This window comes from Haliotis rubra, unplaced genomic scaffold (assembly GCF_003918875.1).
Source record: "Haliotis rubra isolate DU_JTF1 unplaced genomic scaffold, ASM391887v1 Scf1061, whole genome shotgun sequence".
NCBI classification, from domain to species: domain Eukaryota; kingdom Metazoa; phylum Mollusca; class Gastropoda; order Lepetellida; family Haliotidae; genus Haliotis; species Haliotis rubra.
The window spans coordinates 171,080-196,895 of record NW_025764961.1 but is presented as its reverse complement, the minus strand read 5'-3'; the positions used below and the strand labels follow the sequence as shown (position 1 = coordinate 196,895).

At 38.7% G+C, this 25,816-nt stretch overlaps 2 protein-coding genes across 2 annotated transcripts; one reads left to right on the top strand and one right to left on the bottom strand.

Annotated features, from left to right (window-relative positions):
• The first annotated feature begins 265 nt into the window (after positions 1-265).
• On the top strand, positions 266-7,622 carry LOC124278379. The gene is made up of 3 exons (XM_046714098.1): positions 266-270; positions 3,288-3,436; positions 6,219-7,622. The coding sequence occupies exons 1-3, from the start codon at positions 266-268 to the stop codon at positions 6,464-6,466; spliced, it is 402 nt and encodes a 133-aa protein (XP_046570054.1). The 3' UTR covers positions 6,467-7,622.
• A 12,764-nt stretch (positions 7,623-20,386) lies between these two features.
• On the bottom strand, positions 20,387-25,780 carry LOC124278309 (cytochrome b5 domain-containing protein 1-like). Its single transcript, XM_046714030.1, is given in 5 exon segments — positions 20,387-21,004; positions 21,007-21,045; positions 21,562-21,780; positions 23,194-23,270; positions 25,540-25,780. Coding segments are annotated over 5 exon segments (648 nt in total). The 5' UTR covers positions 25,661-25,780; the 3' UTR covers positions 20,387-20,812.
• Between the last annotated feature and the right edge of the window lie 36 nt (positions 25,781-25,816).

The following is a 25,816-nucleotide window of genomic DNA, read 5'->3' as shown; positions in this document are numbered from 1 at the left end:
ATGAAGAAGTTGACATCCATAAATCTTGCTTTTCTTATGCATTCCACATCTAACTGCCCTTCAAAGAGTTAAACATCTTGTTGTAAAGAAACATTTCTGTAAGACGTGTAAGAGTACAATTTGTGCCCGTGGCAATGCCTGCTTCTTGCTTAAGTGTCTAATCCCCTATCTTCTCATAAGGGAGTGTCCACGTACGTACAAGCCCTTATGCAAACAGAAACGGAGGTACCATGGAGACATTAGGTGATCATTTGTTTGCCCCGTTATGAGGTTGGGCGGCTGACGGTTGCTTCTGTATGGTAAATGTTCCTTAAGCTGATTGCTATTTTTGATCGGATGAAAATGATCGAACACAAATGTTAAAATCCCGTGATTAAAGTTAATATTGACACGACAGGGTATGCTTTCACTGAAAGTGGTTGTAAACGACTCGTCTTGTTTGAAATACATTGGTGTTACCGATGTAGGCCATTAATGTATTGATGTAGAAAGTAGAGTTTCAGAAACGTTAATGTGATAGCGAAAATTTATGTCGCATATTCATGATGTCGATTATCTCATGTAGCAAAGCTACGAACGGCACTCTTCTCGACACTCATAGTTTTGATTCCCAATTTTTAACGATTAGAAAATCAGTTTGTAAAAGTAGAAATGTGAGATGTGATCAATAGGAATCAGAACAAAGGAATTACAATGGCAATACAAATGCACTGGCAAAATAATGGAAAAGCATTGATTAGAGCAATAAAGACAGCGCTGATAATGTCCATCTAAGTACAACATAATAAAAAAAAGCGTTGATTAGAGCAATAAAGACAGTGCTGATAATATCCATCTCACTGCAACATAATGGAAAAGCATTGATTAGAGCAATAAAGACAGCGTTGATAATATCCACCTCAGTACAACATAATAAAAAAAAGCGTTGATTAGAGCAATAAAGACAGCGCTGATAATATCCACATCAGGAAAACATAATGGAAAAGCATTGGTTAGAGCAATAAAGACAGCGCTGATAATATCCATCTCACTGCAACATAATGGAAAAGCATTTATTAGAGCAATAAAGACAGCGTTGATAATATCCATCCCTGTACAACATAATGGAAAAGCATTGATTAGAGCAATAAAGACAACGTTGATAATATCCACCTCACTGCAACATAATGGAAAAGCATTGATTAGAGCAATAAAGACAGCGCTGATAATATCCACCTCATTACAACATAATGGAAAAGCATTGGTTAGAGCAACAGAGACAGCGCTGATAATATCCACCTCAGTACAAAATAATGGAAAAGCATTGATTGGAGCAATAAAGACAGCGCTGAAAATATCCACATCAGGACAACAAAATGGAAAAGCATTGATTAGAGCAATAAAGACAGCGCTGATAATATTCACCTCAGTACAACATAATGGAAAAGCATTGATTGGAGCAATAAAGACAGTGCTGATAATATCCACATCAGGACAACGTAATGGAAAAGCATTGATCAGAGCAATAAAGACAGCGCTGATAATATCCACCTCAGTACAACATAATGGAAAAGCATTGATTAGAGCAATAAAGACAGCGCTGATAATATCCACATCAGTACAAAATAATGGAAAAGCATTGATCAGAGCAATAAAGACAGCGCTGATAATATCCACCTCAGTACAACATAATGGAAAAGCATTGCTTGAAGCAATAGAGACAGCGCTGATAATATCCACCTCAGTACAACATAATGGAAAAGTATTAATTAGAGCAATAGAGACAGCGCTGATAATATCCACCTCAGTACAACATAATGGAAAAGCATTGATTGGAGCAATAAAGACAGCGCTGATAATATCCACATCAGGACAACATAATGGAAAAGCATTGATTGAAGCAATAAAGACAGCGCTGATAATATCCACCTCAGTACAACATAATGGAAAAGTATTAATTAGAGCAATAGAGACAGCGCTGATTATATCCACCTCAGTACAACATAATGGAAAAGCATTGATTAGAGCAATAAAGACAGCGCTGATAATATCCACCTCAGTACAACATAATGGAAAAGCATTGATTAGAGCAATAAAGACAGCGCTGATAATATCCACCTCAGTACAACATATGGAAAAGCATTGATTAGAGCAAAAAAGACCGCGCTGATAATATCCACATCAGGACAACATAATGGAAAAGCAATGATTGAAGCAATAAAGACAGCGCTGATAATATCCACCTCAGTACAACATAATGGAAAAGTATTAATTAGAGCAATAGAGACAGCGCTGATAATATCCACCTCAGTACAACATAATGGAAAAGCATTGATTAGAGCAATAAAGACAGCGCTGATAATATCCACCTCAGTACAACATAATGGAAAAGCATTGATTAGAGCAAAAAAGACAGCGCTGATAATATCCACCTCAGTACAACATAATGGAAAAGCATTGATTAGAGCAATAAAGACAGCGCTGATAATATCCACCTCAGTACAACATAATGGAAAAGCATTGATTAGAGCAAAAAAGACAGCGCTGATAATATCCACCTCAGTACAACATAATGGAAAAGCATTGATTAGAGCAATAAAGACAGCGCTGATGAAACCACCTCACTGCAACAGTGGTCAAGCATAAAAATACCCCTCAGCTAAATATCCAGGGAGAGATGTGATCTTCACACATCTATTGGTCTGTTTGAAATGTAAGATCACTGTGAGACTAGAGTTAGCTGTTTGTACATTAAAACTTTCCTGAACTTTCTCTAACTCTCTGGGTCAGACTACACTGGAATATTCCGGAATAGGCCTAGGAATGTCCAGCATAGTTTTAACAGTCTTGGTATGATAAACGACACATCGCTGGCCTCTACCGAATCTGAACAGAAACACTGTAACACAAGTACAACCCTGCCAGACTGCCATATAACACTATGTGCTGAAAGAATATATCCTATTGTGTGTCTGGATGAATCTGAAACGCGTTCAGCGGATTTGTAAAATTCACTCGATACCCAACGCATAAACATGCAACATTGGAAGCAGCGACGACTGAGTGGCGATGGCTGATGGTGATTAGGTGCCGGACTCTGAGAGTGTGGATTCAAATCCCGGATGGGACTCAACCTATCAAAAATACTAGAATCGGTACTTTACTGAGACAGTGTTATCCCAAATATAACATTTGTTACATCTTGACCACTTTCTAAGGATTGTGTACTAACATGCAGTTTCGAAATACCTTACAACAAACTTGTGTTAACTTTGTATTTTTACTTGCTGAGCTACAAATATTTTCAGGTGGTTCTGGTTCCGGTGGGGTGAAGGTCGTCTGAAGTTCGGTGAAGGTCGCATTGGTGGTTTGCAGCTGGTGTTTGATGAACCAATCAACAGACCCATTGAGGTGTTCAGCGTGTCATCATATTTATATACGGTGGAGTACATTCTGGGTAGGTTCTTCCTCTATTCCTTCTTCATTGAGTAAGTTAATGAGTTAATGATATGGTCAGTTTCACCACACACACATTATATATAATTATATATATAAAGGCATTCGGTTTTTATTTATTTATGTGATATATATAACTATATATAACTATATATATACGCACAAAATGTTCAAAATAGTCCAGGTGTTCAGTCATAAATATCACATAGATAAATAAAGACAGAATGCCTTTTTCTCCAACATGTTCGTTACTCTTCAGGGGAGAGGGGCGGTGGGGTAGCCTAGTGGTTAAAGCGTTGGCTCCTCACGCCGAAGACCCGGGTTCGAATTCCCACATGGGTACATTGTGTGAAGCCCATTTCTGGTGTTCCCCGCCGTGATGTTGCTGGAATATTGCTAAAAGCGGCGTAAAACCAAAACTCACTCAGTCAGTCAGCTTCAGAGAGATTTGTGTGTGTGTGTGTGTGTGTGTGTGCGTGTGTGTGCATGCGCGCGCGCGCACACGTACACGTATTATATATATATGTGATATATGTGTGTGTGTGTGCGCGCGCGCACACGCACACACGCACGCACGCACACACGCACACACACACACACACACACACACACACATACATTACCCGTGAAGACCTGGGTTAGAATCGGTCTCCAGCAACCCATGATTGTGGTAGGAGGCGACGAATGGGAACGGGTGGTCCGGCTTGCCGACTTGGTTGACACATGTCATCGTATCCCATGGTATCAATCACTGCATTTTCAGGTTCAGACTTGGTTATTTACATACCTCCGTATGAAGCTAAAATATTGTTCAGTACGGAGTTAAACAACAAACAAACATACAGTCAAAAACAACAGATAACAACACATATGTACCGAAAACATGGTAGAATGTGTGTGTGTGCGTGTGCGTGTGTGTGTGCGCGCGCGCGCGCGTGTGTGTGTGTGTGTGTGTGTAAACATGGTAGAATTTGCAATGTTAGCGTAAGGGACACACATGATGGTATATTTCTTGGTGGCTGGATCTAACAGACTTAATGGATCTCTAATGACATCATCAAGAACAGGAATATGTCAATAAGAGGGTTAATTGTGGCGAATACGAACGTTACTTAAGAATTTCTTGTTCCTCTTTACAGTTTCTATTTTAATGGAAAATCCGCAAAACTGGAAGACTGTTCTAAATCTTCCATAATGGATAAGCTTATATCTAACATAAACACAGTGATGAGTATTGTCCGAAACAATCACGGTCAATGAATCGCTCAATCTTATCAAGACCAGGATCGGAATATGTTAATAAGAGAAATGATTGTTACGTGTCACACACTCAAGAATTTCAACAACACATCTTATTCCTCTTTACAGTTTTTATTTGAATGGAAAATCCGCCAGACTGGAAGACCATTGTAAATCTTCCATAATGGATCGTCTTATATCTGAACAAACAAAGACGACGTATATGCTATTGAAAGGCCCTGCAGGTTGGAGTATCAGACTACTATAGTTGAAATCTCCTTGGCACTTGGTGGGTCAAACCACATTTTTGAAATACCTGTGGGCACTTTCGTCCGTATTTCTGACAAATGTCTTCTAGAGTATTTAAACTGCATCATTTATTGCGTGATCCCTTCGGGGCAAAGGCTGGAAGCAGTTACGTCCTTATTCCTGGCAAATATATATTCATCATGCGTAACTTTTTGAGTATTTAAAGTGCTATATATATTTGCGTGTCCGCCTCGGGACAAGAAGTTGGAAGCAATTGTTGAAGTCATTATTTCACACATAATGACTGATCAATAGCATCAGCCGGTGCTATGTCCACATGGTGTATGGTCTCAAAGACATACAGTAAAAAGCGCTGGTTTGTGATGACGACATAGAAAAACAAGTCGATAAAGTTTTTTCCTGTATTCAGTATTCAAATGACGCTCACAGACAGTATAGAAACAGCGGACAAAGAAGTATGAATTGACGCATGAGTTGGGTTGTTCATGACGAAGTAATAGATAAAGGCTGAATGACAGTCCTGTCTGTCCTACGACACAGACAAACACCCATGACCGGTAGACAATTTACTTAGCATGTTATGCATTAAGGTACATAACTTTTCCAGATATATCTTCTCAAAAGCGGTTGTGTCTGTGGACCTAGTCGATCCATATCGTTATGTTATCATTCAACACCCTGGGAATGTAGAACTCAACCTGACTGCATCCGCTACAAGGCTTTTGCATCTTTGCATCTTTAACCATTCCGCGCTGAGTGAACAGAAGCACAATCGACGTCATCTTCCCAGGAAGGCATGACTTGTTTTGACAGCTTCGTTTTTATGAACACATTCGAGTTTTACAATCATAGTTGGCCCGTACGCTAAATAACAACTTTGTCACAAGTGGGATACGCATTCAGCCCTTAGTGTTGCTCCACCCGGCTCCAAGGTATGACGTGATATGTTCGCACAACCAGCACTTCATTTGTCCCCAAACTCAAGGCTAATTTATGTCTACATCTCTCGAGGTACAACAACATGAGCAACACAGCAGCGAGTGTAGCGGACAGAGTTTATTTCAGGATAGAAATGCATTGCCTTACTCATGTACTCAAATGGCATTTGGTCCAGAGCTTCTAGCTATGCTGCAAGTTCCAATGAAGACATTGGAAACTGAAAATATTGGGAAATCAACTGACAAACTGCTTTAGGGGGATGATAAGCATCGTCCACAGTAAACTCCTCACAGTACTTGGCAATCATAACTCTAACTATACATTTTTGTTTGCAGGTGAGGGGTATGAGTCGCTGTATGGAGTAGCTAGCCGAACTGGGAGGTACTCCGATGGGCTGTTGTACGAGACCAAGGCTTGGAGTGGCTTACACTGTGGCATACAGTGTCAGGCACACGGAAACTGCCACATGTATAGCTACAACAAACAGCAGGCTATCTGCGCCCTCTACAACAGAGAAATGGCATCATTCAGCATGACGTCTGAAAATGGATGGGTTTCGTACCAGCTTCGTTATTGCGACTGACCCCTTTGTTCTGATTAGTTGGCAAATTATTAGTGATGGATCTCTCCATTGACCCATGTAACATACATAGAGACTACAGACTATGTTGTATATTAGTTGTATTCCTGCATATATAACACCAGGAAAAAGGTTCAGTACCCTGGTATTTATTACAAAGTGGTATGTGTCTGTAGTGTACAGTGCATTAGTATAGTTGTGTTACCTGCTACAAGCATGTAGTTTGAAAGAGGATCAAGCAAGGTGGCGTGTCTAATGAAACAAAAACAGCCATTCATTTGTAATCACTATCTTGTATACCCTCCACGTGCTTGGATAACTGCCTGAACCTACGTCGCATACCCCCGACTCTCGTCGCATCCGTTGCAAAGGAATATGTCGCCATTCTTGCTGCAAAGCTGCTTCCAACTCACGGGCTTGTATCCGTTGCTCGATGCAGTCTCACATCGGATCAATTTAGCTAAGGTCTGGACTCGTGGATGGCCTTGGAAATACGAGTGAAAGATATCACAAGATGTCTGGTGTATCATCCGTTAATACAGGCCTTGTAGCAAGAGGATGATTATCAATATTGGAGACAAGAACTGGCTCCAGAACGTCTTGGATATACTGTTCACCCGTCATATTCCCTCATATTGTCACCACATCAAGTTTACAGTCATGAGATACACATCCTAACACCATGATTGGACCTCCACCAAAGGCAACAGTTGCTTGCATGCTTTTGATGTAAATCCTTTATTTCGTTGATTCCAAACTCTCAAGCATCCGTCAGTTACATAAAAAAGGAATCGACTTTCATCAGACCAATGTATTCTTCGCCAAGTCCTCTCATTCCCTGTATTTTCTGACAACTGTGAAGTGGATGTTTATTTCCCGACCAAAATGTTTAAAGGACCTACTGGAGTTATGCATGCCAATAATTTGGCATTTGAAAATCCTCTTCGTACCATATAGCGAAAGATTATTGAACATTGTAACCCATGCCGTTTAAAGACACGTGGCACGTACACAAACTGCACTTGTGAATATTCGTGGGTTTGTTCCTGGACATGCTACACGAGGCGTGTTTGGAAGGCACATTCCACCAGGTACACTTGCAATGATTTCTTAAATGAACATCGTTACCATACGTACCGTCATACAACAGCTGAATTTGAACATAGTTGTGTTGGCGGCCAACATATTTAGGGGTGTAGGGGTTCAATTTGTACATCTTCAAAAGAACTCCTCACTGAACGTGTAATATGAATAAGTAATCAATCAATCAATCTACGCTTCTGTGTATGTTAAATGAGGCAATAAATTTCAACTTTTATGTATTGGGGAGTAACGCTACTGCCTACCATACATTTCAGGCGGTATCCTTATTGACTCAGTCAGTAAGCTTACTGACTAACCTTAGGCATCGTGCTGGGTGGGTGCCATCTATAACCCCAACCACTCCGGGGAATTAGCGATACCATAGAAACCAAGTTGGTTTCTTCGGATTTCAGTCGGACTGGTAGGAAACGAAACGAACTGTCGAACAATGGCAGGGGCAGACATAGCAGTTATTGTTTGGTTAATGGCCCTATTCACTGAAGACTGTGAAACTCCAATGTGGTCCGCATTACACAGCTTTATTTTGCCCGTGGTAAAGTCACGCAGCGTCAGTAGAACTTTATCAGTAGCTGATAAAGGATTACTTCTTTGAGTCACAGGTGAAATTTCAGTTGACATGAGACTTGCTATAAATTGAATACCATCTTTGGATAATCTAAATCTTCGTGTCAACTCGCTTTCTGTGTCTTTTTCTAAAATGTTGGTTCTATCCATGAATGCATTGGCGGCCATCTTTGTTTAGTTTAAGAAAATTCTTAATGTTTTAAGTAACCTATGGAGGATTCTTAAGTTATGAAAAAATCTGAAGCACTAAGACGTTTGATGAATATTGCTTAAGCAAAAATCTTAGTTTTAGATAGGTTTCTATGGAAACTTTGAATTCTTAGTAGATTTAAGAGTTCTTAAGGCTTAAGAATATTCTAAGTAGTTTAGTGAATCCGGCCCCAGTTCTCTTATTGACTAAGCAGTACCTTATTGGCTAGGCAGTAACGCTACTGACGGAGTTTCCTTATTGACGCTAGCATATGTATTTGCACCAGTGATTCTTTTCACATCAAATCGTAATTTGTGGTTGTACCAAACGTCGCGCTTATTGTTTGCATTTACGTACTTAATAAAAACACAGACGGATAGACAGACAGACAGACAGATTTTATTTGTATATATGGCCCGGAGGCCGACAGGACAATGTAAATATATTGTATTCTACCATGACTTCAGTAAACACTGGATTGTGATTGGTTAATTAAAGTCATTCAGAGGTATATAATCACGTTATACAGGTCTCTGTTTTCCGTGCGCAATCATACATGGTTTACGGTAATGCACTATTTGTGTCTGCCCACCAACATGGCGGACACCAAACAACCTACCGATGCATCAATAAACGGCGATTTTACTGTTGGAAATTACACATATGTCTTTAAAGATGGATTTAGCGATGACGGGCTCGACTTACTACTTGCGTAAATCACAGCAATAGGTGTTTATACATACAAAAGTACTTCGAAAGCATGGAAACAAATATTCAGTCGAACAAGATCAAAACATCGTCTGCTTTCCGAATAAAAATTCAGCAAAAACAAATATGTTTGCGTTGATTCTATGTTATGTCAGAATAGATCCAGTAATAGACTGCTACATAATTTCCGTGTTAAATTTATTATCAGCTTTCGTCAACGATATCGCCACTGATCTAGATCCGGCAACGGAGGATGCAATAACATCGAACGCCGAAGACTGACTGACTGAATTTGGTTTTACGCCGCTTTTAGCAATATTCCTGCAATATCAGGGCGGGGGACACCAGAAATGGGCTTCACTCATTGTACCCATGTGGGGTACAACGCTTTAACCACTAGACTACCCTACCGCCCCCGAACGCCGAAGGAATTCCGTCCACATAAATAAACAGTTGGGTTATCAATTCAAACAAAATGATATTTTGAAATTTGTACTGTTTCAAATTTAGCGGTAGTAAAACACAATTACAGAATCTGCAAACCGTTCTGTTGAGCCCAACATATTCTTTTTCTAAAAGTAATATCGTTGAAAAAGTTATTTAGCTTAGTCATGATCCCTCTTATCCATTACACTGCTTGATCTAAAGTAGTCTATTAAAGTATAATTAATTACCTTACCGTGTTTATGCCAGAGGTACACCCTTATGTCCTGATCCATCCTTTCGGAAATATCACCACAAATCTGGCTCTTTGTCAACAGACTCGCGAACATGCCAGCGAATCCGATTCAATTTGAATTCACTACACTTTGAAGCCACTAGGTCACAAAACACTTTCCAAAATGTTGAAAATAATATCCGTAGAATCAAATTTGAGCACAAAGTACACACATGAGTGTGTAAGAGTCACCACAGCTGTCGCACGCAGACGTAGAGGTGCGTGAAATCGTCAAGTTGACAGGGCGCAAAATTCAACAGTATCTAAATTCGCTACAACACGGACTTCTCGTTACAGCAAAAGCGCCTCTACTCTTAAATTTTGTACCAGTACCAGTAGTTAGATATCAAAGACTATCTCAGTCATACAATCAGGTTAACCTTGCGCAAACTGTCAGATGCTCTCCTGTCGCATCTTTCCAAATTTGCACGTAAATGTAAACAATGACTTCCGAGAAAAGGTCAAGGCCATGAGGTTGCTGCCATTATTCTGGTGGGGTTAGGGTCTACGGTGGAATTTTCAAATGTGAACCAAGCTTTTTAAACTTATTTGATGTATGTTTTCCAACTTATCAGTTAATGATTGATGATTGATGCATTGAAAAAACAAAACGTGATTTGTTATTACTGAATCTGGAGTTTGTTAGTCATTGGCGATTTGCCACCAATCACCCCGTTTCGGGCGATGCCACTTGAGATTGGAATGCGAGGCCGCTTCACGTATTGACTCGTAGCCAAAGAAAGAGCTCCACCTTAAACTGTTCATAAAATTATCATGGTAGAATGGAGATAAACCTACTGTGTGGGAAAATCAGAGGTATATAACGAAATTATAATAGCTCTGAATTGTTCATTTAAAACCTCACGCTACGCGTTCGGTTTTAAATGAAATTTAGAGCTATTATAATTTCGTTATATACCTCTGATTTTCCCACACAGTAGGTTTATCTCCTAAATGGGCACAGTGACAGCGCTACCATGCAATACGACGTAAATAGTATACCATAGATAGGCAATGTTATGGGAAATATACAGTTATTGTTGATTTGATATATTGCGATTTATATGGTATAGTATTAAGGCTAACTTGTACAGTAGTTGCACGTCATTCGTTGTTAAAACAGCAATATTTTTGTTTCTTTTGATGGTTGTCTACATAGATGTAAAGGTAAGTATTTATATCTTAAGAATGAATATTTAGGACATTCTAAAAGTACATGGTATTCATCCTCTGTGAGGTTACAATGATCACAAGTGGTAATTTGAGCATACGGGTGTTTAGAAAACCTTGCAGCTGTTATCTTAAAATCATGGCCCTTCTGAACATAGTTACGATTCTGCGTAGATGGATAGGTGTTAGAGACGATAGATACAATTCAGGTTTGATAAAGGATTTAAACTCAGCACAATAACTAATACTACTAAACAAACGAACGTCATGGAACCATTCCTGCTGCTATATATCTTTGCATCGTTGTTTGAACATTTTAAAAAACTAATCCCTGTTGCCAACATCTTGTGCGATCTATACATGGCCAAATCCACATTTAAACAATAATTCACGTACAGATGAGACCCAGTTTAATCTCCCGTACCATCTAATTTCTTTAGAAGTTCGTAACTGTTTCTGGATATTCTGTTAAGAGGCTGTCTGATCAATGTTATCCAAAACGATAGTACTCGGCAACGACCATTGATGACTAGCGGGAGGCGTCCACTTTCTGCAAGTATAATTTTAGTAGCAGCTTTATATCCACTTTTCAAAATGAATTTACAGAGTTTAGTATGAACTTTTTCTATATTCTTGTTACTTTTAATCCCCAAACTTCCGATCGATATAAAAGAATTGTTGGATTTTTCCGTCAAACAATTTGAGTGAAGACTCAAAGGAAAAAATCTTATATCTACAGAAAAAACGCTTCACAACGTACAGTGCTCTTTCTGCTTGCATTGCAAGTGTCTCACAAGCTCTGGAGAAAATATTTCTACAACAGAACACAATTCCTAGATACTTACAACCTCTATTTGGCTATCACAAATATGCCATTTTTCACAGCATTTTACTTCCGTTTTTGAATGCTATAAGTTTCGTTTTGTTCATGTATATTGAGAGACCCCACTTCAAACTGTATTCCTTTAAAACATCAATCTTTCGCTGCAAGTTAATAACTGAGTCCGAAAATATAGCTACGTCATCCGCGAACAATAATATTGATATCTCGTGGATTATTTCATTAATGAGTATGCCCCTTGTGTCATTAGCTAATATTTCTTTTCCAAGTTTTTCTATACATAGCAAGAATAGTATTGGTGACAAAACGCAACCCTGTCGAAGACCAGAATACGTATCAAATATATCTGTCATCTCATATTTACTAGTTCTGGCAGAAGCTTTTGACATAAATAAGTTTGGATCTATCCACAGAATCGAATGCCTTGTGGAAATCCACAAATAAGCAATAATAGCTTCCTCCCTTCGTACACAAATATTTATGTACAAGACTGCTAAAAACACAAATACCGCTTAAAAGATATTTTCATAAACACTATAAAATTATAATAATTCCCACGAAATAGAAACCACTCGAACTGTCAACAAGTCTCATGCTTGGTAATTTGGTAACTACAACAGTCGATATTTTATGAGCACATCTGTTCACTGACCAATGACCAGAAATTACACACAACGATAATTATTGATATGTATCTATACAGTTTTACTGCATAAAGCTATTGGCAGTGCAAACATTTACTCACCGCGTATTGGATAGCAATAACATCATTTTACAAAGGGCCGTGCCAAATAGGTGAAAATAATATTTCCAGAGCTCTCACTCAGTTAAGGTGTTGGCGTTAACGTCACAGTACGTAAACATAGATATGTGTTATATACTACTTACACTTGGCTAAGGGTCACAAACATTCCCACCTTTACTTAAACATAGATTCATAATATGAAATTGTATCGATTTAAAACTGGATAAATAATAATATTGTAACCCTTCTTTAGGCGAACAGGCACTTTAATCTAACTTGTGCACTTGATACATGAGTAACCATAAAAATGGTTTTCATGGCACCAATCAACCATTTTGCAAATCATGGAACGAGTCATTGGCAAGTACACAACACCTGTCAATAGCAGGTATTGGATCCACAAGATGCAGTGACATACTGGAACCTAGGATCCATGCTTACAATAAGCTTAGATAATAAAACCGAATTAGACCCAACATCATAGTTTTCTGTTGAATCAATGATCTGATCCTTAGCAAAGTGTGAATAATATTTTACTATGGGTTGTGTGTATTTCTTTAAATCTTAAGGACAATATTTATATTTGAATTCGAAAAGTAGTGTTTGATCCTAACCTTGCAATACAGACACACAACAATGTCAATGTCAAAAGAAAAAGTTAAAACTTATAAGTGTCATTGCTCTTTTCATGAAATAGGAATGTAACATATGCACCTTAACTCACGTTTGTTTTATGTAAAAATGTTGGGTGCTTTTATGCGTATATATATGTTTTCCAAATAATCGTTGATCTGTCATCCTTGGTTAGTTCCTCTTCACATATATTTGACAAAATTTGCAACACGTTGCATTTATTAGTCTTTTTTTTTTTGGTCAGATTATTTCAGTGAAAGCACACCAATAGTTGACGTGTCAAACAATGTTACCCACAACTGTGTTTAACCACTTCATTTTACATGTCATTGATATATTTAGTAAATTTTTCAGTTTTTGATGTCCTGTCTGAGCAGTTTCGAATGAGGTTTCCCACGTGATTCTTGTTCAAAAGTTGCTTATCATCCCTATTTGATTGCGATTATATGTACATAGACTTGTGAAATAATTGGTATTGTAGAAGATTGCACGGTGGCTTTTTATGACTGATGAGAGAGATTTGTCGTGTTTTCGTGGAAATAGATTGCAAATCTAGTGATGTTTTCGTAAATTTCCATTTTGTGTTCTTTTATTTCCACTTTTTGGTTACATTTGAATCCATTTTATGAAAACAATACATACACGTACATATATATATATGTGCATATAGATGTACACAGGATGGTGGTTCATTAAATGTCATATGTAAGACATTACACAGGGTTACTAAAACGTATATGTAGAGTCGACCAAAGGTGTCATAGATGTACACAGGATGGTGGTTCATTAAATGTCATATCTAAGACATTACACAGGGTTGCTGAAAAGCATATGACGAGTCGACCAAAGGTGTTATAGATGTACACAGGGCTGTGATCATTTAAGTGACATATTTAGACATTACACAGGGTTGCTGAAAAGCATATGTAGAGACGACCAAAAGGCATGAAAGCTCGCTTGTTTATAGTTTGAGAATGCTGTAAAGTTTCTTGCTTGGTAGTATCTATATATTTCTTGTTGTAAAGGTTTGAAATTTGTTTTGATACTACATCTGTAAAGCATAGATTTTGTTATAAGAATAATTGCATTCAAGGGATTAGTATTCATACCCTAAATCCAAGTAATACATTCTCTTCATTGAATTCGATGTTTCCTTCAGTATATTTTGCAGGCCATTCTGAAAGTTTCCTCCACATGATTTTGGCATATTGACAGGAATATAAAACATGTACAATGGTTTCAAGTGGATCATTACATAAAGAACATGCTGGGGATTCAACGTATCCCATCTTAAATCGCACGTTATTGGTACTCAATATATTATGAATGATTTTAAATTGAAACCTTCTTAATTCACTACTTTGTGTACATCGTTTTGCAAAAAAGATTAATATTTTTCCACTCTGTATCAGCGTACTCTTTTTGTACTGACTGACTGACTGAGTTTGGTTTTTACGCCGCTTTTAGCAATATTCCAGCAACATCACGGCGGGGGACACCAGAAATGGGCTTCACACATCGTGCCCATGTGGGGATTCGAACCCGGGTCTTCGGCGTGACGAGCCAACGCTTTAACCATTAGGCTACCCCACCGCCCCTACTCTTTTTTGTAAATGATTTTCCCATTTCAACAGTGTCCTTACCCCATGTCATCCACCACCATGGCCATCACCATACTGGTTCATGAATATTCATCTCCGGCATGGGCTGTTACAGATATGCTCCAGTTTTTAGGTGTTGTCTGCTAAGATAAAAGTACTTGGTGTATTTTGTGCTCATTAGGTGAGTAAATCTTATGGAATACGTGTCACAGAGACAATTAAAATCTTTCTCGTACCAGCAAAGGTAAGAGAGTATAGTGGAGATCAGTCTAAAATATTTGATAAATGGGTTGAACTTTGTTTTAAACGAAAACATTTAATCGACAGCAAATCACCACATGCGTAGATTGCGGGATAATACTAGGCTTCCTTAGAGCTCTGCGGTGTGCTTGGTGGGTAGCTAAAACCACTGTGACATCACCACAAGCGTTAGAAAAAAAGGTTTATGCAATAATATCATTATGATATAATTTTTCTACGATTTCCGCGATCGCTGGGTATATAAGTTTGAAACAACTGGCAGCTATCAGTTTTTTTCCTTTCACTAACCACAGAAGGACATTACTAGACAATATGCAGTTCTCTAACTTCGCCGCACTTCTTGGCCTTGGTTAGTATCTTCATACCGTTATCATGTATTAACGATTTTAATGGTCTCATCTGTCCGAATTAAAAGGAGGGAAATTCAGTGTTGTGAGTTGGTTTTAACACTGCTTTGATCATATTCCAGTTATACCACGACCTTTGCATACTAGAATGATTACAGCAATAGAGCATGGTAAAAATACAATAATACTTAGTGAATGTACATGAACTACCCAAGTTACAGAATCAGTATTTAGTGTCACAGCAAGAGCGTATAGCCTGTCATCTGGCGATACGATACATCCTTGTTTGATACACGGTATGAAAACCACTCCCCCAAAAAAGCAAGGCTCGAGTTGGCTAACATGTTTACAGAGCATGCTAAGTTAGAAGTTGTAATCAGTTTAATCAGCTAAAGGAGTGTCTCATGACAAGTCCCAAATACTGTCTACTCGTATATGCGTCGGGTGTGTCATATGTGTGTGATTTATCGCCTATTAACACCAAAACTGCCCACAAAGCCAGCTGTTTCCCCTGATCTTGTTTGCTGGAAATTCGATTCCTCACTCTGAGATGTGAAAGTGTATACCTTCCTGTATACTTCTTTCTGTCCCAAACTGTTCTCAAATCTTCCAGATTACTCTTTTAGCCCAGTCTAATTATTGTAACTACTATCTTACACACAACTAATATCGTTCACTCCTAATATCTTACAATGTAATACACTCTCAGCAAGGTTTTGCAGTGATATACACTACAACGTACTACTGTATAGTCAGGAGTAAAAGTGTTCTGGATGCTTTGTGTTTCGGACATCATATATTTCCTTTTTTCAAAAGTTCTTAACATCAGGGGCGGTGGGGTAGCCTAGTGGTTAAAGTGTTCGTTAAAGTGTCACGCTGACGACCCACATTCGATTCCCCTCATGGTAACAACGTGTGAAGCCCATGTCTGGTGTCCCCCGCCGTAATATAGCTGGTTTATTACTAAAAGCGGCGTAAAACCATACTCACTCACCCTTAACATCAACCTTAAGCATGTAACGTATGATAGGATTTCAGTCTCTCAGTCAAGTACAGACCCGAGAACTTCTAGGGGGTTGTGCCACTTTTGTGATTTGAGCACACACTCAGAGTTAGGCATCTGAGCGTCAGCACACAAAGCCAGAGATCCAACCCACTCAGCCACCACTATTTCCACAAAACTGGACGCCTTATAATTGGTCGTCCTTATTACACATAAAAAGTACATCAATGTGTTCTTTACTTTTGAGGGTAATCCCAAATATTAGATATGTTACCTTTGACCACTGTCTTAGTCTTAATCATTACTGTTTTGATGTCTTGGACTTTTTGAGTGAGAAGTTAGATACGTTAGACGTATTCTGGTTTCAAGGTGTACGTGTTTGGTCCGAAAGGTTGTGGTAGCGACCTGGATACTTAGCTTTACTTAGCTCATTACAATCAGACCTCTTGCACTGATACATTACCTCTGATTGAAGATATGACCTGCTTGTAGAAGGTCGCATAGATGGAGATGACTTCATGAACGGCACCAACAGCGGATGAAGATATCCTGGTCTATCCAAAGTGGAGTGAGTGATTAAGTTTAGTTTTACGCCGCACTCAGTTAGTTGCCTCTTACGACAAGCGTGGGTTGCTGAAGACTAATTCTAACCCGGATCTTCGCGGGTCTATCCAAAATGGAGGTTTGGGGTCCTTTTGCATAACTTAAGTTCCAGGAACGCATTGTGAAATGGGGCTTAAGAAAGTGCTCAAAAGTTGTTTTCATTATAGGACTATTTGCATGCGTACGTGTTTGGCTGGCACTACTCGGGACTTCAGCCTCTTTGATAGTGCTGGCACACTGAGATACCAACAGTTAAACATGGATGCCCCACCAAGATACAGTGTACGGATTCCGAGCCGGCGAACCCATCTTTATCCCTACATGACAAGCAGCAGGCATGAAAGCAAGAAGTATTTCTGCTGACATCAGGATCTTTCCACACCAGGATTTCAGAAATCAGTAAACGTATGCAGCAACTACGTGGTGAGCCAACTGACTGCATGAGATCCACGTTAGTAACGGGATCAGACCTCACACAGGTTCATCCTATGTCACAGCCTACAAACAACTTAAGAACGCCACCAACCTGAGAGTGAACTCGTGGCTCGGTCAACATAAACAGCACGAGTGAAACAAAGGCCCTCGTGTCTTTGCGAGGATTAATGATTATAAAATATACTGTTTTTAAGATGACCCCCGACTCGAAATGCTTCACAGTACAATACATCATGACAAGATGGTATTATGCTGTGAAGCATTTCGAGTCGGGGGTCATCTCAAATTTGTGTATATATTTAAATAAAATCTTTAATCCTCGCAAAGACACGAGGGCCTGTGGAGTGAAAGGCTATATGGACAGTTACAGTGCATGTGAGTGAGTATGAGTGAGTGAATGTGGTTTTACGCCGCTTTTAGCAATATTCCAGCAATATCACGGCGTGGAACACCAGAAATGGGCTTCACACATTGTACTCATGTGGGGAATCGACCTCGGGTATTTTGCGTGACGATCGAACGCTTTAGCCACTAGGCTACCCCACCGCCCCTAGTAAACATCAACTTCACACTGAACAGCATCATATTCCACTGAAGGCCCTGTTTAATGGCAACCAAATTCTTCAACTGGATGAGGAAAACCTGCTGTGCCCAAAGACTGCGTCCACACGAAATTTTCTTACGTTTTATAATAATAGAGGGTATTTATAACTGCGCCTGTATCCGTGCATTCCATGCTTGCTCAAACAGGTAAATCTATGTACAATGTGTATAGGAGATTACAAATAGTTGGAGTTAAAAAGGAAGAAAAGATCTAAGGGAAAGCTATGGAGAAGTAACGGGTTTTTAGAAGGGACTTGAAAGAGTTCAGCGATTCGACACATTTGACATCAGCTGGCAGTGAATTCCAGAGCAATGCTGCAGTGTAGGCTAAGGTCCCCTGACCATAGGTGACAAGTCTGACTATAGGGACTGCATGTAAGTGCTGATTCTGGGATCTTAGACATCATGAGGGGCGGTGGGGTAGCCTAATGGTTAAAGCGTTGTCTCGTCACGCCGAAGACCCGGGTTCGAATCCCCACATGGGCACAATGTGTGAAGCCCATTTCTGGTGTCCCCCGCCATGATGTTGCTGGAATATTGCTAAAAGTGGCGTAAAACCAACCTCAGTCAGTCTTAGACATCATGCAGGGGTGTACAGAGTGAGAAGTTCAGATAGATACTCTGGAGCTTGACTGTGGAGACATTTATATACAAAGCACATGATTTTTAAGTTCACAGGGTACTTAACAGGGAGCCAGTTTAGGAAAATGAGAGATGGAGTGATGTGATCAATATTAGATTTCAGACATACAATACGGGCAGCAGTGTTTTGAATTGTTTGGAGTTTCTGTACTTGTATGGAGTTCAATCCAGCGTGGAGGCTGTTGCAATAGTCAAGTCTAGAAAGCACAAGAGATCTTTACTAAGGCATGGGCACAGTCTGTGGTGATGTATTGGCGGATTGAGCTAATGATTCTGAGATGGTGATGGCAGAGTAGATGGTTAATGTGGGCATCAAGTGAGAGATTAGAGTCTATGTACACAGCAAAGTCTTTGGCAACAGAGCCATGTTGAATGACAGAGGATGCCACCTTGACACGGAGACTGATACTCCCTGCAGCTGCCTATAACGCTTGGCAGAAGCTAAAAATTTTTTGATGGACTTGACTTTAAATGGTTTAATATTGTTTGAAAATCTAGATTTATAAGCATTCATGAATATATAAATAGTTAGTTTGTCTTAACAAACAAATGATTCAGATGTGTTGTGAAATACATTAGAGCCCAAATTACAAAGACAATGCATGGAATTTGTCAAGAATGGTGCATTTTTATCACATTTCGGATTTGGTTGGAATAATAGCATTTAAAAGTTTATAGAATTTAAACATCAAATAAACAAGAATATGTAAAACTGCTAACTGGCCTTAAAACCATGCAGTAAGAATTGAATGAGGAGACAGAGAATCTTCTTACAAGATTATGTATACCAATGAGCGCTCAAAAAGCATTTGAAATAAATTACTGTGTGGATTGTTCTGAGGAAGTGTTATACCCTGCACAACAGTGTTTCAGCTGTTATACACTGTACCTGTATATTCAGTAACGGCAGTGGTGGGATATATTTAGACTTGTATTATATTTAGACACAGTGCTGGAATGTACTAGAACCGTACCTTTGATGTAGAGAACATTATAGTTTCTAGGAACTTATTTTTGTATACTGGTATATGATGGAGCTAACTATTGGCTCCCATCTCACATTACATCTCAAGTCACCAGAAGACAAGTATTGTGCACCATGGTCCCTGCCTTGCCCTAGTCACAAGTTGGATTACTCTTGCTGAGAGGTAAATATTACCATCAGTGTCTATATTGCTGTAGCCACTGCACTTGGTGGGGTAGCCTAGTGGTTAAGGCGTTCGCTCGTCACGCTCAAGGCCTGTGTTTGATTCCCCACATGGGTACAATGTGTGAAGCCCATTTCTGGTGTCCCCTGCCGTGATGTTGCTGGAATTTGCTGAAATCGGTGTAAACCCATACTCACTCACTACTTATTTGAAAGACAAGTCTTTAATAAGACATGGTCAAACATTACATGCAAAAGAGGCATTCTGCAAACATTTCTAGCCAAACCAGTGTCTGAGTTTAATTTTACTGTATATACAAGCTATGGTTTCACACATAGTTCCATTATGGACTGATTCTGTTAACTATTTAGTTTTAGCTTGGAAATCAATTTTGTAACAGGATGAACAATTTCTCTATAAGACTACAAGAAAATGTACACCCTTTGGTTCCTAAAATCTCTGACTAATGACTGCTGTGTGTAGAGATCAGAACCATTGTTCATTGCCAACTGCTTGTTCATTTGTGATTGGTCGAGTACAAAAACTAGATTTCATCACAAACTGGGTGTTACAGCTGACAGCATGCACAGCAACAATGATCAATATGTTTTATAAATTATTGATTTTTTATTACAATAAGGAATTTAAATTTAAAATTTATTTCTATTAATTGTTCACATAGTATGTACACAAATAAATGCTCTCTCCAAAATCAGTCTATCTTATTAATTATAATTTATATTCAACAAATAAACTCAATAATAACAAATATTATAATATACAATGACATAGTTGATTTAGATCGACACACAGAAAATTTAAAAGCTGCAATTCCACAAAGGAAATATTACAAAATTAAGGATTTCCTCACAGAAAGTAATGGTATTTGATAATACTTCAATATCTTGATGAGAAGATGGTTTGCTGAGATGACAGCAACTGGTAAGGCATCCATGATGTATCCTTGGAGAACATCCAGAATCACAATTCTCACCATTGTGGATGTTGCTCAACAGATATACAAGATTACAGTCTAAGCCTCTGTCAGGTCATCGTTGAAGTACAGATGGATAGCCTGGAGGAATGTATCGTCATTCATGCTCAGCTTGTAGAACTCTTCATCCTCGTCGGGGATGCTGTTTTGTTCCAAAGTCTTCATCATGTCCAGGTTCCTGCCATCATACTTCCACGTGTAGCTGCCAGCATGGCTGTTGTACTTCAGATATAGCGATCCAGGATCTCAGACATAATCTCTTCAGAACACACCTGTTTTACAGAAGGAAGTATGTATATAGATGTGTGAGATGCAGTTTCTATTGTCAAAATGTGTACACTCCATTTGGTATTGATGCAGTTTGGATTGTCAGAAGGTGTACAGTGCATTTGGCATTGTCATAATGTGTGAGATGCAGTTTGGATTGACATAATGTGTATACTGCATTAGGTATTGTCATAATGTGTGAGATGCAGTTTGGATTGTCAGAAGGTGTACAGTGCATTTGGGAATGCCATAATGTGTGAAATGCCATTTTGATTGTCGGAAGGGGTAAATTGCATTTGGGATTGTCATAATATGTGAGACGCAATTTTGATTGTCAGAAGGGGTACATTGCATGTTGGATTGTCATAATGTGTGAGATGCAGTTTGGATTGTCATAATGTGTACAGTGCATTGGGCATTGCCATAATGCATGAGGTGCTGTTACAGTATTTGATCATTCTTTGTCAATATGGCATCAAATATGGTTAGTCAAATCATGTTGGAAGATATTCTCCACTTACCTCGATCACCTGTTCTTGTGATGTGAGGGTGTTGATGATTTTTGCGAATCTTGTCTTCTTGGAGAGTATTCCAACCAGATAGGAATCATCCTTCCACCATGGCCGACCAAAGTCATTGGCCCAGTCAGAGTGAGGGTAGGGTGGTGGGATGTGTACAAACCTGCCATTAGGACAGTACGGAATCACACAGCCTGTCAGGGGGTCAACGTGGGTGCGGATCTGCAGAAAAGTGACACACAAACTAATATATATATACAGACTGTTGTTCCGTCACATGTATGTGGACACATATAAATAGAGGTTATGTCAGCAAGTTTGATTGACTAGTTCTTAGTGCCAGGCATACATTATGGGGATTGGATTGGGGAATTTCTTGCAAAAGCATTAAATCTAAGCTCCCCTAGCATCTATCAGGTTTAACAGGATGGCATTGAGGAAACTTACCATTTGTGCTTATATAAAATTAAATTCAAACACAGGTATTTTCGTATGGTATGTCGAATGGTTCATCAATAATTGTCAACTGCTACATGGACTTATATCTCACAGGGAATATGAAGTGTTCCTCAAATTTCAGGGCCTAATTGTGAAATATTTGATTAACTCGGGGAATATACATGTATACAAATGGGAAAAGCAGGGTTTAAAAAGAGCAAGATATTAGCTGAGATCATTTTTGCCCCATGATCAGAATGATAAAAGAAATATGAAAAATGTTCGGAAGACATTTGTCTGTTTAAACACATTCATGTTGGGGTTTGTCTTACTTATTTGAAGGGCGGGGTGGTAGCCTAGTGGTTAAAGCGTTCGCTCGTCACGCCCAAGGCCTGTGTTTGATTCCCCACATGGGTACAATGTGTATAGCCCTGATTTCTGGTGTCCTCTGCCGTGATGTTGCTAGAATATTGCTGAAATCGGCGTAAAACCATACTCACTCACTCACTACTTATTTGAAAGACAAGTCTTTAATAAGACATGGTCAAACATTACATGCAAAAGAGGCATTCTGCAAACATTTCTAGCCAAACCAGTTTCTGAGTTCATTTTTTACTGTATATACATGCTACTTGTGCAAATTGATACCTCTCTTGGGTTGTATGTGAAAAACAAAAAGAGGAAATCATGTGTGAGTGAGTTTAGTTTTACGCTGCTTTTAGCAATAATCCAGCAATATCACAACGGGTGGAAATTATGTGGACAAGTTATTACTTTAATGCTTTACAATGTTTCAACAATACTAACACAGTTAGCATGAACTGACAGCCTGAACTTCATGGCCCAAGTCATACTTGGCTGGTGATAAAAAACAATAATCATTTATCAAACAGATACACTGCACGAGTGTCCTAAATATAACAAGGATTCCAACTTTGTACAAGGCACCAGACTCTGGTTCTCCAAACAATCTAAGATCCCCTTGTTCAAACAGGGAGTTACCTGTCACTGGTATACAGGGCTGTCATGGTATGTACACTTACAACGCATCTCTGTAACTATGAACACAAAGTTTACAATGATGAATTAACTGAGGAACAGTTTTGACCTGATGATAAGCATTGGGGTCTTAATCATATTAGTACCAGTGTGAACACACAGTGTCTTTACGATGGGATGTGATTGAAATCAACTTACATCTTTGAGTTTTGGATTGAACCAGTGTGAAATATCTTTTCCTGCTGACTGAATAATTGGCTTAAGGAGGACATCACCTGAAAAAATATCAATAATGAATCAAAACTGAAACATGTGATTTTATGTCACTTTTTCTGTATATCAACTGTAGTGATGACAACATTGGGAATTATCAATTATCTCCTCAGTGAATTTGTATTTGAGTCTACTTGGCTCTTACTTTACTGCAGGTTGACCCGTGAAGGTCTGGGTCTATTAGAATAGCCCTTCAGCAACCCATGCTTGCTGTAAAAGGCGACTATGCTTGTCGTAAAAGGCGACTAACGGGATCGGGTGGTCAGGCTCGCTGACTTGGTTGACACATGTCATCGGTTCCCCATTGCGCATATCGATGCTCATGCTGTTGACCACTGGATTGTCTGGTCCAGACTCGATTATTTACAGACCGCCGCCATATAGCTGGAATATTGCTGAGTGCGGCGTAAAACTCAACTCACTCACTCACTACTTTACTGCAGGGGCAGATCAAGAGGGGATTGCGGGGGTGAGCACCCCCACCCCCTTTCTCAAAAAAATTCCCTGAGGAGCATTTCCCCCTAACCTTTAGGCTTCATGATTTATGTGCACCCCCCCATTCTCCAAAATCCTGGGTCCGCCCTTGTACTGGCATTACTTTCAGAGGATTACAGTGTTACTATATGGACTTTCTTGTTACTGTTCTGACAAGCGTGTCAAACATGCACCAAAGTAAGAACTTGTCATATAGAATCCAGCCAGACAGCCACACTCCTTTACATTGAACCACTCTGAATCCCTTCTACTGTCATGTATCATCAGCACACACTGCATCATAGATTTTTAACAACATATCATTTCATGATTCATGTCAAGTTATAATTTTCAGGCCCATTATTTGCATACCATCATTTCCCAAGTAACCTATTGTCAAGAAGCTATATTAACTGCCATATTAAAATGATCTTCCAGCTGTCATTTCTCATATAATCTATTTAAGAAAAGTATAATACTTTATGGATAACAACTTGTTTATTTATTATGATGCGACGTTTCGGTATAGCTTCTTATACCGTTGTCAAGCAAGAGTAAAATAATACAGCACAGAACCGACATATATACATGTAACAGGGATTAAGTAAGACAACATGAGGGAATACATCAAAGGGATAAACAACAACAATGGAATAGGTAATCATACAATAACAATGGGAGGAAGCCAATGTTGAGGAGGCGGAACAAGGTATACATAACAGAAGGGATAGGTAATAATACAATAACAATGGGAGGAAGCCAAGGTTGAGGAGGCGGAACAAATTATACATAGCAGATAGGATTAATTAGCAATGATGGCAGAAGTGCTCTGTTCTGCGTTAAACCTCAAGTTCATTCATTCAAATTACTTTACTCTTGCTTGACAACGGTATAAGAAGCCATACCGAAACGTCGCATCATAATAAATATAGAAGTTGTATACTTTTCTATTATCCATCAACTTCCAAAATGCCAGTGAAAGATAATCAATTTAAGATTAAGAAAACTTGATGTTATACCATAGTCATAACATTGATCTATTATTTTGATACACATCCAGATGATATTTTTCATATCTATTCAAGTTGTAGAAATGAATAGAATTTATATTATGAGCAAAAGGATTATGGTTATCAGGTTTGTATTCAACAAACTGGAATAAAATTAGGAAAAAATAATTAAAAACTTATTCACAGCCTTTTTGGAGTAAATATTAATGAGGTGATAATGATGAATTAAGTCACACATTCTCTAAAACACTTGCCTATCATAACACTGATTTACAAATAATAATCTTGATAAAACATATAACTTATTTTAGCAACCCTAAAAGATTCCAGCTCAGATAACCTTTTTCAAATTTTACCTTTCTTAATGCAACTTAACCCTAACCATACCTAAATGATTTTGGAAATTAGCCAGAATACTGCATATATTGAAACAATGAGACTAAGGAATGTGTACTTGTGAACGCTTTCCTTAGTAACAGTTTCCAAGTGTTTTCGTTGGAATTTTAAACTGCCTGGTTGAAAAAAAACAAGAGATTTAGGGCCTGTTACACACCTATTGTCAGATATATGTTTTCATCTTACAACTTTTGTATTTATCTTGAGACTGAAATATATCAAAATACCAGAATACATTTCAAACACTGTCTTATAGGCAGAGTTATCAAATCTTTTGATAGCACATACTTGTGACAACATGGAGTTCACCAAATACTCACAAAAAGCACGCTCAAGACAACAAAACAAAAATATTTCAGGTAATATTTTAGGTGTGGCCTAATATTCTTACCTTTGTATTGTTCACACAGCGGAGTCAAATTGTACACTTTTCCCAAAAATGAGACCCAGAGATCATCTATCGTGTTGTGAATAGACACTTCATTTGGGGTGAAATATTTCGGCCTCGGCATGATGATTGTTTGACAAATGATCTACAAATTCATTGCTTTCAAACTCGGACTAAACGAAAAGCATCCTGTTGCCAATATCAACAAAGCTGCCGGAAGCGGAAGTTGACGAGTGCAATAAATACCTGGGACCTGAAACGAAAATAGAATAATATTTTA

Excerpts from the sequence above, each read along its gene's own strand:
- LOC124278379 (XM_046714098.1), top strand. Across the intron at positions 3,437-6,218 it reads TACGGTGGAGTACATTCTGG|GTGAGGGGTATGAGTCGCTG; the intron begins GTAGGTTCTTCC and ends TTTTGTTTGCAG.